The 17320-nt window shown below is 46.0% G+C and overlaps 1 protein-coding gene across 5 annotated transcripts in view; it reads right to left on the bottom strand.

Annotated features, from left to right (window-relative positions):
* Positions 1 to 17320, bottom strand: part of sulf1 (sulfatase 1) — a 121542-nt gene that overhangs the window by 5344 nt on the left and 98878 nt on the right. For all 5 annotated transcript variants that reach the window (XM_029755790.1, XM_029755791.1, XM_029755793.1 and 2 more), the window contains 8 exons: positions 11700 to 11934; positions 9428 to 9674; positions 8775 to 8871; positions 7574 to 7668; positions 7033 to 7110; positions 5916 to 6088; positions 4181 to 4323; positions 3899 to 4025 (listed from right to left, as the gene is read on the bottom strand). In XM_029755790.1, the coding sequence (XP_029611650.1) occupies positions 3899 to 4025; positions 4181 to 4323; positions 5916 to 6088; positions 7033 to 7110; positions 7574 to 7668; positions 8775 to 8871; positions 9428 to 9674; positions 11700 to 11934 (1195 nt within the window). The remainder of the gene's footprint in view (positions 1 to 3898; positions 4026 to 4180; positions 4324 to 5915; positions 6089 to 7032; positions 7111 to 7573; positions 7669 to 8774; positions 8872 to 9427; positions 9675 to 11699; positions 11935 to 17320) is intronic.

Below are 17320 nucleotides of genomic sequence, written 5' to 3'. Positions count from 1 at the left end.
GTATGAAGTACTAAAGAGCAGGGATACTCAAACCTGGACTTTGAGTCTAGTTCCATTTGCCATTTTTACCTGGTAGTTAATGGCACTCACCTGGTGCTCCAGGTCTAAATCAGTCCCTTACTAAAGGACTAAAAATAAGCAGTGGAACTGGACTCGAGGCCCAGATTTAGGTCACCCTGCTATAAAGAGGGAAAATAGGGGAGGGTTTTATATAAGTATACTATAGGCTAAGAGACTCACAGGAAGTACTGGCTTGGTCTCCTCTTTGACCACTTTCGATGCTGCTGTTGCCTGGTAAGCAGGTGCCCAGAAACAGAGGTCAATAGGTTAGAGGTGAGGAAGAGGGACAACGAAGTCCCAGCAACTCGTGTCCATTCTGCTACTCTAATAATGCCATGATGAAAATGGATGCCATTTTGAACGATGCCATGTTGCACAAGTACAGTGACTGAGTATCATTATGGCTTGCTAAAAGTAAGTTGATGTACTTATGCATGTGTGCGTCCCAAATGACAGACACTATATTCCCTATATAGTGCACTACATGGGTAATAGGGTGCTATTTGAGAGACAGCCTATGTCTTTGGTCAGGTAAGTGTGGAAGATGGTGATGTTATATTAGTAACGTGGTCGTGCGATGCATGAATGAAGTGGATGAATGGTTGACTCTATATGCTGTCATGCGTTTTCATTCACATGCAGGTGACACACATTTATCAGGTGTGTGGGGAGGGGGGTTCCTTATGTGAAAATGTTTTCTGCTCTTACATACTTCATTTCTATCAAATATGTTCTAGTAAATATTATCATTTTGTTTTTGAGGATAAACGTGTGATTTAAACTGATGTTTCTTGACAATTGCCACACTGACCAGAAAGGTCCAATTCAGTTTGACTAAATATAAATTTCTTCTCAACTTGGAAACGTCTGAGAGCCGGGCATACCAGTTGAGCTCTCTGAGCTTAGTTGTTAAGCCAAGACCGGCCAAAAAGTGACTTTTCAGACAGGTATTATGATGGATATGACTGATGTATGTGGTGGTGCAAGAAGCTACAGGAAGAGATGTGCACGTTGGTGTTTGACTCAAACAGGAGATAAGGTGCTGTATTATCTGGGGGGGGTTCAGATGGGGGGGCTCACATTTTTCTGTTATTATGGAGAATTTGGCTGCATTGTAGAAAGATGATATGCCCTCAGACTTCACGATGACATTGGAAGAAGCTACCTTCAATTAAGAAGAATTCAAAAGATCGAATCAATCGATTATTAGTTAGCATAGGTAACTTCCCCGGCATGCAGTCACACACCAAGCAGCTCGGCGACTTATGGATTATTAGTGCGAATGAGTCAATGAGTTGGCCCATGCAGTTATTAGGAAGAGAAGCCTCTTTCAAAGAGAGAGGCTACGTCCCAAATGGCACCCTGTTCCCTACGTAGTGCGCTACTTTTGACCAGGACCCGTAGGGCTCTGGTCAAAAGTAGTACGCGCCGTAGGTAATAGAGTGCCATTTGGGACATATCCAGAGAGATCATAAAAGAAGTGTGGATACCTGTGTGGTTCATAGCTGCCTCCATCTTTACCTCCTGATCAGGAAAATAAGAGCAGTTTCAATGTTAATGTCTCAAATCAAATAAGAGGGGGGATAAGAGAAAATAAGGAATCATTCACATTGGAGATGCCTCTTCATGCACGGGACAGACCGCTAGGCCCCTAGAGGAGAGACGATGGTGCAATTTGAGTATGGATGGATGGAGAGAGGGAGGGATGGAACAAGGAGGAGAGGAGGTGCAGGTTGGGGAAGGGTGGAGGGGATGGGAAGGATAAGGATGGAGGGATGAAGGTATATTTCTTTGGGTTCCCTTACGAAAAAAGATTGCCGTTAGTGTGCAGTATGCTGCAAATACGGCGTCCAAAATAAAAACATTTTTACTGCAGTAATTTTGCAGTGTAACTGTAGTTAGAGTGCAGTATAAGTGCAGTTCAGCAGTTATTCTGCAATTACTGCGTCCAAAATACCACAGTCGACTGCAATTAATGCACTTTTACTGCAATCATTTCTTTGTAGATAGATAGTGTGGCTTTATGAAGGTTACCAGCTTCCTTTGGAGGTAAAAATGTCATTCAGGTGATGATGATGTGATGTCCATGGGTGAGTCCAAAACACAAACACATGATGTTGTTAATGTTTCCAAATCATCAAGCAGTGATATGACAACTTGTTCTTAAACTTAGTACCCCCCCCCCCCAAAATACCTTCACAGAAATATGAACTATTGTGCGTCTACTGTGCTGGTATAACGAGTTCACTGAGCGCAAGTTTAAAACCAAGAGCCATATCACCATGGCAAGGTTATTAACTGCTGCTAGTGTGATGTCATCTCTCAGGGACACTTAGCTGTAAATAGCCGTCATGGTGGTGAAAAACTAGACGTAGTCGTCAGAGTAGCCAGGCTCAATAGGCTTGTTGACAGAGCTCTCATAGCTAACACTGTGTGAGTCACTGAGGGCAGGGTGTCTGGCCAGAGCACACAATAGGATAGGGAACGTGGCAAAAGACTTGGGGGATGTCCAAAATGGCCTATGGACCCGGGTAAAAAGTAGTGCACTTAATAGGGAATAGGGTGCCACATGGGATGGCAATTTAGAGGGATGCTTATTTTGATTGTAAACCACTACCCACAGCAGAATGAGTTAAACTGAGGGACACACTATTAGGGTTGCATCCCAAATGGCACCCTATTCCCTATGTAGTGCACTACATTTGACCAGAGCTATGTAGACCCTGGTCAAAAGTAGTGTACTACATAGGCAATAGGGTGCCATTTGGGATGAAACCTAAACCATTTCCACAGCAGAAGGAGTTGAAATGAGGGACACAATATTAGGTTATCATTATATCAGAAACCAATTCAAAGCTCTATTTCGGGTTGTTGCCATACCATTCTGAGTGACTGGCTCGGCTTGGCTGCAGAGGGTTTCCCTGTGCGTGTCATGACTACAATGCAAAACAAACCAAGATATTCACTGTGTAAAACCCAGGAGAAATCCAATAGCCATAAACTCTGGATAACACCGATACAAATCATGCAGTGATGAAAACATTATGGATATCCAAGTTCCTGTGAAAGTAGAAAAGGTTCATAGTGTGTCTCATCGGGGTGCTGCGGACTGGAACCGCATCCCTGAGGTCAGAACTAAGACGGAGTGTGGGTGTGTTTTTAGACAGAAATAAACACACAATGGAGACATAAGAGAGACACACAGAGGACTTAATGATGACCCCCTCGACCTTCCTTCCTATGTTGAAATGTTTGCGTACATCAGTGAGAGAATCACCCCCGTTTACTAATGACATGCAGGTACAGGTCAGGACTGAACCTGGGTCAAATAGTGCTATTCATACACATAGTATTTTGTTTCAAAATTCCAGTCACTTTTTACACAGATTTCCTGCTTATTCCATCCTGATTCCAGGTATCTTCCATCTGGGATCTATGAAAAACCTGGGAATTTTGGAAAAGTTCCTCAAATTTCGAAACCCTAAAGTGAAAAACGTGTTTTATTAACAACGCACACATTTGGTCTGTACGTACGACTTGTTTACCCTAATCAACCACTGCAGTGGCTAGTCTTCAGTTTCTGTTCTGTGGTAGTCTCTGTTGTAGACCAGATGTAGGTAACCCACTCCAGGGTGAAATTTTCCCTAGGTACAGATCTAGGATCAGCTTCGACTCCCCCAATCCTCACCTTCACCATTAGTGGGGAAAATGACAAACTGACCCGCAATCAGTGTCTAGGGGCAACTTCACCATACTCTGAGGTAACCCAGTAGAGAGAGCAGTAGTGGTAGTAGTAGCAGTGTAGCTACTGCTAGTACTGTAGTATCTGTATGTTTACCTGTTGTGTCCAGGCCTTTGGGTCGGGGGTTACACTGCTTGTGTCCCTGGCAACTCCTCATCTCCATCAGCTGAGCATGGAGGGCGTTCAACACCTCTCTGTCCACCGAGTACACCGCGTTGGTCAGCTACACACAGACACACATCCACACAGGTTAATACATCGTTATTGATAAAACAACCGACTAATGAAAGGTGCCTGTGAGTAGTCCACTCTGTAGAAACAGAATAGAACAGAAAATGGAGGAAAATGGAATTGATTCCATGTATACGGTCCACTCACCTGGTAGGGGTCATTGTTGAGGTCAAAGTACTCGAGGAAGCCCGTAGCAAACTCACAGAACAGGGTGTTGTGTGTCTCGTTGATGGTTCTCACACACCAGTAGGTGTTGTTGTTGGAACTGGTGCACGCACAGAACCCTCCGACTGAAGGAGAGGACGGACAGGGTTAACCATTAACACCAACACAGAGACACACAGAGAGACACACAGACACACACAGAGAGAGAGAACCCTCTAACTGAAGGAGAGGACGGACAGGGTTAACCATTAACACCAACACAGAGACACACAGAGAGACACACAGACACACACAGAGAGAGAACCCTCTAACTGGGGGAGAGGACGGACAGGGTTAACCATTAACACCAACACAGAGACACACAGAGAGACACAGACACACACAGAGAGAGAACCCTCTAACTGGGGAAACCTAAATAATAGCCTGTTTCAATAGACTGATACACATGGTCATCAGTTCTGATGATACAGACCCTTTATTCAACCAATGGTATTTACTGAGCTGTGGGAGTGGTGGGTAAATCTGTGTGTATGAATGTGGCTTAATTACTGTGTAGGCTACAGTGCTGAATGACTAAAATGAGAATGCATGTGAGTACAGTACACGTGTAGGTGCAGTTCCATTTAGGTGTAGTAACTACTTAGTACAATACACATGTAGGTGTAGTAACTACTTAGTACAATACACATGTAGGTGTAGTAACTACTTAGTACAATACACGTGTAGGTGTAGTAACTACTTAGTACAATACACATGTAGGTGTAGTAACTAGTTAGTACAATACACATGTAGGTGTAGTAACTAGTTAGTACAATACACATGTAGGTGTATTAACTACTTAGTGCAGTTCCATTTAGGTGTAGTAACTACTTAGTACAGTTACATTTAGGTGTAGTAACTACTTAGTACAGTTACATTTAGGTGTAGTAACTACTTAGTACAGTTACATTTAGGTGTAGTAACTACTTAGTACAGTTCCATTTAGGTGTAGTAACTACTTAGTACAGTTACATTTATGTGTAGTAACTACTTAGTACAGTTCCATTTAGGTGTAGTAACTACTTAGTACAGTTACATTTATGTGTAGTAACTACTTAGTACAACTACACATGTATTGTACTAACTACTTAGTGCAGTGCACGTGTAGGTGTAGTAACTACTTAGTACAATACACATGTAGGTGTAGTAACTAGTTAGTACAATACACATGTAGGTGTAGTAACTAGTTAGTACAATACACATGTAGGTGTATTAACTACTTAGTGCAGTTCCATTTAGGTGTAGTAACTACTTAGTACAGTTCCATTTAGGTGTAGTAACTACTTAGTACAGTTACATTTATGTGTAGTAACTACTTAGTACAGTTCCATTTAGGTGTAGTAACTACTTAGTACAGTTACATTTATGTGTAGTAACTACTTAGTACAACTACACATGTATTGTACTAACTACTTAGTGCAGTGCACGTGTAGGTGTAGTAACTACTTAGTAGTTATATTTAGGTGTAGTAACTACTTAGTACAGTACACGTGTAGGTGTAGTAAGTACTTAGTAGTTTCATTTAGGTGTAGTAACTACTTAGTACAGTACACGTGTAGGTGTAGTAACTACTTATTACCGTTACATTTAGGTGTAATAACTACTTAGTACAGTACACGTGTAGGTGTAGTAACTACTTAGTGCAGTTACATTTAGGTGTAGTAACATAGTAACGTACGGTTCCAAAAGGGGGCAGTCTGCCAGTGGTCGTTGCTGTGAGTGAAACATGTCAGACCAGGTAGACTACAGTCATCCCCCTTCTTCTGCCTCTTCCTCTCTTTCCTCTCCTTCTTCTTCCTCCTGATCTCGTTCAACAGCTGGGTCTTCCCATCTACTTCCTGGGCAACCTCCCTGCATGACGTACAGACACACCGACCAGTCAGATTACAGTAACGACCCAACAGAGTGATATCATCACCCTCTCTGCCCTCGCAGTGCCCTCTCCGTGATGCCAGTCAGTTACCACGGTGATGGATGGAACCATCGGTGGGAACTCCCAAACTCCTGTCTGGGGAAGCCAAGAACATGACAGGTTCTAGCTCCTCTCGTACCACATTATCAATTTTCTCTGGGCCATTCTAGCCTCTGCCCTTCTCCCTAGCCCCATTTTCCTAAACACACAAGTCACTACATAACACAGCTGCTTCGCATTGGCATTCTAATCCGTTCCCTGTGCCTCCTTGCGCATCCCAAGTGGCACCCCGTTCCCTATTTAGTACACACATTTTGACGAGAGCCCTATGGGCCCTGATGAAAAGTGAGAGACTAAACCACCTGGTGCAAGGCGGTGGCTGTGTTAGAGGGGCGGGCTGTTTCCCTCCTTCCACTGAGTCACTGTTTTGCTTCCATGCTGCTGCTTGGGACGATCACTTCCAGATCTCTGCACTGAAAGGCAGGCCTGGGTTTGACTGGAGAGCATGCACACTCCATGCAAGTACCATGCAGATGTACCACAAGGCAGGATAACGCACAAGACAAATGGGGCCACACTGGCAATGAAACGCATCAAACTCATGGAGTATTAAAGATGCAGTACATCTATGAAATTCTATTGGTCAGTTGAGCACTTCTAGACTGCAGGCTCAGGCTGCATCCCAAATGGCACCCTACTCCCTCTATAGGGTAGTAGTGCACTATATTTGACAAGGGCCTATAGGGTAGTAGTGCACTATGTAGAGAATAGGGTGCCATTTGAGATAGAACCTCAGTGTTAATATGGTTGAGACGAACAGGGACGGGCGACGGACGATGTGTGGCAAACGGACAGACTAAATTAAAGGAGAGAACGAACTCACTTAAAGGGATGGAGCTGATCATTCTTGTTCTTCAACCGCTCTGCCTTCTCTCTGTTTCTCTCTCCTTTGCTATAGTAGCTGGTTTTAGTAGAGAGGGAAGAGCAACTAAATATGCCGGTTGTTTTGTTTCCTTTCCACGAAAGCTTCAACTCAGGAGAGTCGAGATGAATAATAAAGGACTGATGACTCATAGGCTGCATTTACACAGGCAGCCCAATCTGATCTTTGGCCCAATTATTGTCAAAATATCTGATCTGATTAGTCAAAAGACCAATAAGTGTCAAAAGACCAGAATTGGGCTCCCTGTGTAAACGCAGCCTACGTAACAATTGTCAGGGTCACAACAAAGGACTGAGAGATGGCCACACAGACAACAGCAGATATGACAATGCACTATACTAGGGTTTACTCTTAGAGTCCCCTCTGTTATAGTCATTATTGTCACTTTGGGAGCATTATACCAGTGTGCAGATTTACATTTTTTTCTATATTTAAGAATAGTACACATATTTGGGGACCCTCAATGGGGTACATTACTGACCTGTTCTTGCCACAGTCACACCCGTCAGGTCGTCTCCTCTTCAGGTGACCCCTGACCTCTCGCAGGTTCTTGATCTTGTCCTGCAGGGCTTCTATCTGTAATGGAAGGCACATCTACTTCAACTTGCAGGGTAGGCAAGGTGGGAGATGAGGAGAGGGAGAGATGGAGGAGAGGAGAGGGAGAAATGGGGGGGAGGAGAGGGAGAAATGGGGGGGAGGAGAGGGAGAAATGGGGGGGAGGAGAGGGAGAGTTGGGGGGAGGAGAGGGAGAGGAGAGGGAGAGATGGGGGGAGGAGAGGGAGAGGGAGAGATGGGGAGGGGGAGAGGAAAGGGAGAGATGGGGAGGAGGAGAGGGAGAGATGGGGAGGAGGAGAGGGAGAGATGGGGAGTGAGAGATGGGGAGATGGGGAGGGAGAGATGGGGAGAAGGAGAGGGAGAGATGGAGAGGGAGAGATGGAGAGGGAGAGATGGAGAGGGAGAGATGGGGAGGAGGAGAGGGAGAGATGGGGAGGAGAGGAGAGGGAGAGATGGGGGGAGGAGAGGAGAGGGAGAGATGGGGAGGAGGAGAGGAAAGGGAGAGATGGGGAGGAGGAGAGGAAAGGGAGAGATGGGGAGAAGGAGAGGGAGAGATGGGGAGGGAGAGATGGAGAGATGGGGAGGGAGAGATGGAGAGATGGGGAGGGAGAGATGGGGAGGGAGAGATGGGGAGAAGGAGAGGGAGAGATGGGGAGGAGAGGAGAGGGAGAGATGGGGGAGGAGAGGAGAGGGAGAGATGGGGAGGAGGAGAGGAAAGGGAGAGATGGGGAGGAGGAGAGGAGAGGGAGAGATGGGGAGGAGAGGGAGAGATGGGGGGAGGAGAGGGAGAGATGGGGGAGGAGAGGGAGAAATGGGGAGGAGAGGGGGAGAAGGAGAGGGAGAGATGGGAGGGAGAGATGGGGAGGGAGAGATGGGGAGGAGGAGAGGAGAGGGAGAGGAGAGGGAGAGATGGGGAGGAGAGGGGGAGAAGGAGAGGGAGAGATGGAGAGGGAGAGATGGGGAGGAGGAGAGGGAGAGATGAGGAGAGATTAGAGGGAGAGAAGAGGGAGAGATGCGGGGAGGAGAGGGAGAGATGGGGGGAGGAGAGGGAGAGATAGGGAGGGAGGGAGGGAGGGAGGGAGGGAGGGAGGGAGGGAGGAGGAGAGGAGATGCAGACACCAACTAACCTCCTGGTCCACGTAGCTCTTATGGTCCTTCCAGGCTCTGGATGAAGAGTAGATCTCTCTCTCACAGTGGACGGTGTCATTCATCAGGATGTAGCACCTGTGAGAGGGACGGAGAAGGAGAGAGAGGACAGAGAGGAATCAACTAACCAACCAACCACATTTTAGTCACAAAGGGCTTAACTGCTTGCCTGACGACTCATTATGAACTGAATTTAGTTGCTCTAGCGATTGCACCGTACATCGGTCTAAACCTGCTGTCCTACAAGTTGTTTGTGCTGATTCATGTTTCGTGTAGGCCGGCTCTTGCCCAACCCATCGGTTTCTGTGACCAATTAGAACGGTCAGAATGTGTTCACATTCTCAACAAGTCGGGGAGGAAGGAAATCCAGACTCATGGTGGAGAAGAAACATTAGTGGGCGTGGCGTTTGGCTGGAGCCATGTGGATGGGTAGCCAGGCAACTTAACTGCAATCCAGGCCAAAAACTACAACCCAAGTCAAAACCTACAACCCAGGCCAAAAACTACAACCCAGGCCAAGCCCCCCAAAGCAAGTCAAACAGACAGGACTTCCAAAAATGATCTTGGTAGGAACTACATGTATGTCTTCCAAGTGTGCCTTTGGTAGAGCTGGGGTATATGTTGGGGTACATACTTGTGTGTGACTTTGACAGAGTTGTGGTACCCCACGGTGTTGGTATCGTCCGCCAGCATCTCCTCTGACCCGTCTTCTGACTCCAGAGCCAACTCCTGGTCCTCCTGCTCATAGTGGCGCTTTCTGATGACACGTCTCTGGACCGCCGACTGATCGTCTGCCGCAAGGTCAATGTCATAGATCTGCCCTTCAAACTCCACGGACAGAGATCTGGTGGATCTTGTGTGGACGAAACGAGGCCTGTAGCCTAGTAGATAACCAAATATCACAGAGTTAATTAACAGACTTGTTTCACTTTTTTACCCATGTATGTTGGTATTCAGTATGTGTAATTGTGTATGCATGTCATTAGATCTTGTCCTGTCACTTAATCTGGAAACAAATTGCCCTTTCCTGTCAATAAAGATATTGAACTGAATTGAATGTGATAATTCCATGAGCAAAATGTTGCAGTGGCTCTTTGTTCCACTAGGTGGTGCCACAACATTCCAAATGACCAGACCAGTGATCTAATGTCAGGAGCTATCGCCACCAGACCAGTGATCTACTGTCAGGAGCTATCGCCACCAGACCAGTGATCTACTGTCAGGAGCTATCTCCACCAGACCAGTGATCTACTGTCAGGAGCTATCTCCACCAGACCAGTGATCTACTGTCAGGAGCTATCTCCACCAGACCAGTAATATACTGTCAGGAGCTATCTCCACCAGACCAGTGATATACTGTCAGGAGCTATCTCCACCAGACCAGTGATCTACTGTCAGGGGCTACGTCCACTAGACCAGTGATATACTGTCAGGAGCTATCTCCACCAGACCAGTGATCTAATGTCAGGGGCTATCGCCACCAGACCAGTGATCTACTGTCAGGAGCCATCTCCACCAGACCAGTGATTTACTGTCAGGAGCTATCTCCACCAGACCAGTGATCTAATGTCAGGGGCTATCGCCACCAGACCAGTGATCTACTGTCAGGAGCTATCTCCACCAGACCAGTGATTTACTGTCAGGAGCTATCTCCACCAGACCAGTGATCTAATGTCAGGGGCTATCGCCACCAGACCAGTGATTTAATGTCAGGGGCTATCGCCACTAGACCAGTGATTTAATGTCAGGGGCTATCTCCACCAGACCAGTGATCTAATATCAGGAGCTATCTCCACCAGACCAGTGATCTACTGTCAAGGGCTACGTCCACTAGACCAGTGATCTAATGTCAGGAGCTATCTCCACCAGACCAGTGATTTAATGTCAGGGGCTATCGCCACCAGACCAGTGATCTAATGTCAGGGGCTATCGCCACCAGACCAGTGATCTAATGTCAGGGGCTATCGCCACCAGACCAGTGATTTAATGTCAGGGGCTATCGCCACCAGACCAGTGATCTAATGTCAGGAGCTATCTCCACCAGACCAGTGAAATACTATCAGGAGCTATCTCCACCAGACCAGTGATCTAATGTCAGGAGCTATCTCCACCAGACCAGTGATCTAATGTCAGGAGCTATCTCCACCAGACCAGTGAAATACTATCAGGAGCTATCTCCACCAGACCAGTGATCTACTGTCAGGGGCTTCCTCCACCAGACCAGTGATTTAATGTCAGGGGCTACCTCCACCAGACCAGTGATCTAATATCAGGAGCTATCTCCACCAGACCAGTGATCTACTGTCAGGAGCTATCTCCACCAGACCAGTAATCTACTGTCAGGAGCTATCTCCACCAGACCAGTGATCTACTGTCAGGAGCTATCTCCACCAGACCAGTGATCTACTGTCAGGAGCTATCTCCACCAGACCAGTAATATACTGTCAGGAGCTATCTCCACCAGACCAGTGATCTAATGTCAGGAGCTATCTCCACCAGACCAGTGATCTAATGTCAGGAGCTATCTCCACCAGACCAGTGATCTAATGCCAGGGGCTCTATTCGTGCCTCTGTCTCTTCCCTGCACGTGTCTCTTTAGAGCCTGAGTAATCCTGAACAGTAAATCAAAGCTTAGGCTCTGGCAGACATGGACATGGTCGTCATTCCCATAGCCCTCCATACACAGCTTTAAATACAGAGTGGTAAGTCGCTTTAAATACAGAGTGGTAAGTCCACAGATGGATATATGTTACTATAACTGTCCATCTCCATTCTCTATGCCCCTGTAACAACATCTACCCAGCTACCATTGAGCAAGCTGGCTCAGGACACTACTCCCTGGCCTGGACCACCCTCAGCCCCATCCCCACCCCCAGCCTCCACCCCCATCCCTCCACTCTACTCACCTCGTCCTCCAGAGGAAGGTGGGAACTGGCGGTGTGAGCGTCCCGGACGGTCGGACCTGGAGGGTTTGTCGAGGCTGCTGTCAGGGCCACAGTCGCAGGGGTCCCTCTGCCGGCTGTCGTAGCTGCTGCGGGACCTCAGGCTCCGGGCCCTCTTCCTGGGGCCTTCCTTCAGACCACCTCCCTTACACTTCTGGATACGCCACTTCCCTGTGATCTCCTCCACACAGTGCCACTTCTGTAGAGGAGAGACAAGGAGACAGATGGTTATATTAGTGGTGGATGATTTGAGGTCTTTGAAGGCATTGAATGTGTCTCAAATGGCACCCTATAAAAGTAGTGCACGATGTAGGAAATAGGGTGCCATTTGGGAAACAGATTGACTCTTTGTGCTTTGTTAACATCACGAGAACCGCAACTATAGTGTATTTCTCATTGAAATCCTGCTTTTTCTCGACATGGCTTTGTCAACAGATAGGCTTTCCTCAGAGTCCGCGGCAGAACAACACGTATGTTGGACTACTGTGTTCAACGGGGGAAAAAAAGTTGGATTGAAAACAAACTGTTCCCTTAGAGTCTCATATGGAAAGTGGGACAACAGGAGTGAGACATTGATTCCTAATTGAGCCCAAGGCCTTTTCCTTTCCTTCTGCGTTTCATTTCCAGACTTCCAGACAGCACAGTGCTTCTGACAGACAGACATCTCAACCAGATCACAGACAGACGCGGAGGGAAAGAAACAGAATCCCAAAACGAAAGAGAAAGATAAACCAGGACCACCACATCAAATGAATTGGATCAGTCTGCTGTCTGTAAACCAAGTGAAAAATCCTTTCTCTCTGTCTCGCTCTCGCGGTCTCTCACCATCTCTTGGTCTCTCTCCCGCTGTCTCTCTCTCTCTCTCTCCATCTCTCGGTCTCTCGCTTGCTCCCTCTTTCTATACCGCTTTCTGTCGCTGTCTCACTCTGTCTCTTTCTTTACCTGTCTGTCTCTTTCTTTACCTGTCTCTCTCGCCGTCTGTCTCTTTCTTTACCTGTCTGTCTCTTTCTTTACCTGTCTCTCTCGCCGTCTGTCTCTTTCTTTACCTGTCTGTCTTTTTCTTTACCTGTCACTCTCTCCACCTCTCTCTTTCTTTTCCTGTCTCTCTTCATCTCTTTCTTTACCTGTCTCTCTGTCTCTTTCTTTTCTTGTCTCTCCGTCTCTTTCTTTTCTTGTCTCTCTCTCTGTCTCTTTCTCCGTCTCCCTGTCTTCTTTCTTTACCTGTCTCTTTTTCCGTCTCCCTGTCTCTTTCTTTACCTGTCTCCCTGTCTGTCTGTGTTCCAAACCCCCGGCTGCATCACCAGCATAATCTAGTTAGTGGTGCACATCCACAATGTCTCCTACTCCCAACTCCATGAATCAGTCAAGTTGAAAGGGAGGGGTCAAAGAAAGTGAAAGCTCATTCGGCTAAGTAAGTAATGTGATAATTTGACTTAAAGTGTTTGGGGTTGCATCCCAAATGACACCCTAGTCCCTATATAGTGCACTAGAGTGACCAGGGCCTACTACCTTTTGACTCTGGTCAAAAGTAGTGGACTATGTAGTGAATAGGGTGCCGTTTAGGATGTAGGTTGGAGGGGGGGACATATCTGCGGACCATGGCAGTGCAGACGGTTTCTCGCTGCCTGGTGAGTGTGGGAACGAGAGTGCCAAACAAAGGACTATGGGTAGGATCGGGTTTCCTCTGTGGACCACTCACTCAGACGCTCACTGACAGACAGCTGACTGACAGATGGCCCTGACAGCCATGTTATATCAAGAGGGCAAGGGAGGGAGGAAGAGAGTCGGAAGGAGGGGAGTGGAGGGGGCGGGGAGGAAGAGGAGGGGGAGGGGGAGAGAGAGAGGCTTGCTGTCGGTGCAGTGCTTTTAGGACTTTTCAGCCACATTCCACTCTGACAGACTGTGAAAAACAGTGAGTGAGTGAGTGAGTGAGTGAGTGAGTGAGTGAGTGAGACCCTACAAGCTGAGACTTGCTCTAGAAGTGGCAGACCCAAACTGCTACAGCTCTTGCAGACTGACACACATTATTCATTCATTTACAGATGGAGAGAGATAGCCTGCTGCAAATGAACTGGGTGAGAGATCAGAATAAGACAGAATGGAACCTTGAGTTTATGACGTCTATAAATACAAACATCCGCGTCCCAAATGGCAACATTTAGTGCACTATTTTTGACCTGGATCGGTAGGGCTCTGGTCAAAAGTAGTGCACTTTATAAGGAATAGGGTTCAGTTTGGGACAGCCACCTTACTAAACCACTCATATTCTTCCCACAGTCACACAGTCCTATAGGCTGTCATACTGCCCTTTCACTCTGAAAACACTTACAAGGTCCCCATGTCCTTTAGGTAACAGTTGCTGTTGTCTACGCCCCTTTAAATACATTGACCGCAAAGGCTTTGAAGTGCTTTGAGCTTTAGCCCTCCCCTTTAAATCATGGATTTGACCCTTGGTGGACAGGTGTCTATTGACCACAGACCCGTGGGTGTGTTCTAACCAGCTGTTTTAAGACTTTAATAGACTTTCCCTCCATATTGTTCCTTCTAAAGGAACACCCCACAGAGACAGAGGGAGGCTACTAACTAGGAGACTCGGTTAAATAATACCAGACAAGGGCTATAGCTAGCTAGGACTAAACCTCCACATGTATGTGTTGTAATTACACATTTGCTGGCTGCAAACGCTGCATGCACACACACACACACTAAACCATCCCCCCCCCCCCCCCCGCAATCTTGCATGCTATTTACAGACTAAAGCGGGTTCCTCCACATAACCTAACACATTGGATTTCCTCAACTTCTTTGTTTCAGTAACAATCTTTTCCATACAGTATAATTCCTCTTCTGCGTTGTAGTCTGTCCTAGCCAAAGCACACAGCAGCCATAGACTCTGCAGCCAGCCAGCCAGCCATAAGTCAAATAGCCATTTACTGCAAACGTCCAGTAATTGGACATTTTTGTACCGTTTGAACGAGGGACTAATTTTTCTCTGGGACCCTTTCATCCCAAACCCATTAAAAAGCTGGCAGGGCCTGGTAGACCAGCCACACACACACACACACACACATACACACACACACACACTCTTTAGTGGTTAGACCAGCTACTAACCACTGGTGTACAGCCACAGAGTTGGCAGACCTGAACAATACAAATTGGTCCAATGTTCAGGTAGCAGCCAGCATGGCTTTCTAATGTGAACCAGGAAGCTTGTAAGTGTGCACATGTAAGACGTAATTCTTCATTATAGACAGCAACAGGGGAAACTCTGTCCACAATCAGGTGGGTGTGTGTTTCAGGGAACCTCGTTACACACTCTATGGTGTGTGTGTGTGTGTGTTACGGTTGAATGGCGGGAACCCATTTGCCGAGATTCACGGACCAAAACCACTCCCTTTTCCCGGGATAAATAACTGCGAGAAACAGGTGAATTGTAATAAATTATTTATATGAACAGCACTGAATGAAATGGAACTTAAATGATATGCGATGTCTAAATCGAACTTCGCTACGGCATCTGCATAAAGAATCATCAACGCTCAGGGTGGGGACAGACAGCCCATCTCAGTATGAAACTCAGTTCACAATGCATGTTGACCTATTATCTCATCATGGTAACACGTTTTCTTGTGACGGGTAGCCCTACATTTGCTGCAACACTATGCTATAGTAATTTAAAGACCAAATGCGCATCTCATTTACCCATCTCCATCTGGTTTTCGGGGGTCACCTTGTTTTTTTGGTGTGTAAATATCATACTTTTTTTTTTAAACTGCAACTATGGACTTTTAAAACAGCCGTTGCTTTAATACCGTTAAATCAGTGCACGCGTGAGCAATCTCTCACAGTTTCTCTCTCTCTCTCTCTCTCTCTCCATCAACTCCATTCAAATTGCATCCAAAATAGTTCATCCTGTCCTAGATTGATACATACATACACAGTACCAGTCAAAAGTTTGGACACACCTACTCATTCAAGGGCTTTTCTTTATTTTTACTATTTCCTACATTGTAGAATAATAGTAAAGACAAACTATGAAATAACAAATATGGAATAATGTGGTAACCAAAAAGGTGTTAAACAAATTAAATATATTTTATATTTGACATTACTCAAAGTAGTTATCCTTTGCCTTGATGACAGCTTTGCACACTCATGGCATTCTCTCAACCAGCTTAATAAGGAAGTCACCTGGAATGCATTTCAATTAACAGGTGTGCCTTGTTAAAAGTTCATTTGTGGATTTTTTTTCCTTGGTAATGCGTTTGAGCCAACCAGTTGTGTTGTGACAAGGTAGGGGTGTATACAGAAGATAGCCCTATTTAGTAAAAGACCAAGAACAGCTCAAATAAGCCAAGAGAAATGACAGTCCATCATTACTTTAAGACGTGAAGGAAATACAGAAAATGTCAAAAACTTTGAAGAAGTTTCTTCAAATGCAGTCGCAAAAACCATCAAGCGCTATGGTAAAACTGGCTCGCTTGAGGACTGCCACAGGCAAGTAACAGACATATCTCAACATCAACTGTTCAGAGGAGACTGCGTGAATCAGGCCTTCATAGTCTAATTGCTGCAAAGAAACCACTATTAAAGGACACCAGTAAGAAGAAGAGACTTGCTTGGGCCAAGAAACACCGGTGGAAATCTGTCCTTAAGTCTGATGAGTCGAAATTTGAGATTTTTGGTTCCAACCGCCGTGTCTTTGTGAGACGCAGAGTAGGTGAACGGATGATCTCCACATGTGTGGTTCCCACCGTGAAGCATGGAGGAGAAGGTGTGATGGTATAAGGGTGCTTTGCTGGTGACACTGTCAGTGATTTATTTAGAATTCAAGGCACACTTAACCAGCATGGCTACCACAGCATTCTGTAGCGATACGACATCCCATCTGATTTGCGCATAGTGGGACTATCATTTAAGGGCTATTTGACCAAGGAGAGTGACGGAGTGCTGCATCAGATGACCTGGCCTCCACATTCACCCGACCTCAACCCAATTGAGATGGTTTGGGATGAGTTGGACCGCAGACAGAAGGAAAGGCTAAATATGCACCAGCCTACTAATTATAGTATTATATTTCAAAATTAAAATCAAAATTCGCTAGCCTATTCTCTCTTCCTGCTAGCATGCTCTCTCCCTGCTTCATCATGGTTTGAACTGTTCGCGTAATTCAAGTCCATATAATACAGTACAATAATACAGTTCACACTCAAAAAGATTAGCCTACTGGAGCTAGTTTCATTGATTTACCCAAGAGAGCATACTCTATAGCTAGCTAGCTACATCTATGGGCTTTTATGTTTTTCTGTCCTGCGTAATCTGCAGTATCCTTTATCATATATGTATTGGGTAATGGCACAGTCATTTGGGCTTGGGCTCATTAAATGTCTTCAATGTTGGGCTCATAAAATGTCCGTAATGTATGGCTCATCAGTCTCAGGTATCATCCGGCTTGAATTTTTGACCAAAGCTCTAATCAAATCTTGACATAGGCCTATTTGTACGCTTTATAATGCTTTTGAATGACACTTCCAGTTTTGGTGGGAAATACAGAGTTACCCGGGAGAAATGTGATTTACTCT

Source organism: Salmo trutta, chromosome 6 (assembly GCF_901001165.1).
Source record: "Salmo trutta chromosome 6, fSalTru1.1, whole genome shotgun sequence".
In the NCBI taxonomy this organism is placed as follows: Eukaryota; Metazoa; Chordata; class Actinopteri; order Salmoniformes; family Salmonidae; genus Salmo; species Salmo trutta.
This window is presented reverse-complemented; position numbering and strand designations above follow the sequence as displayed.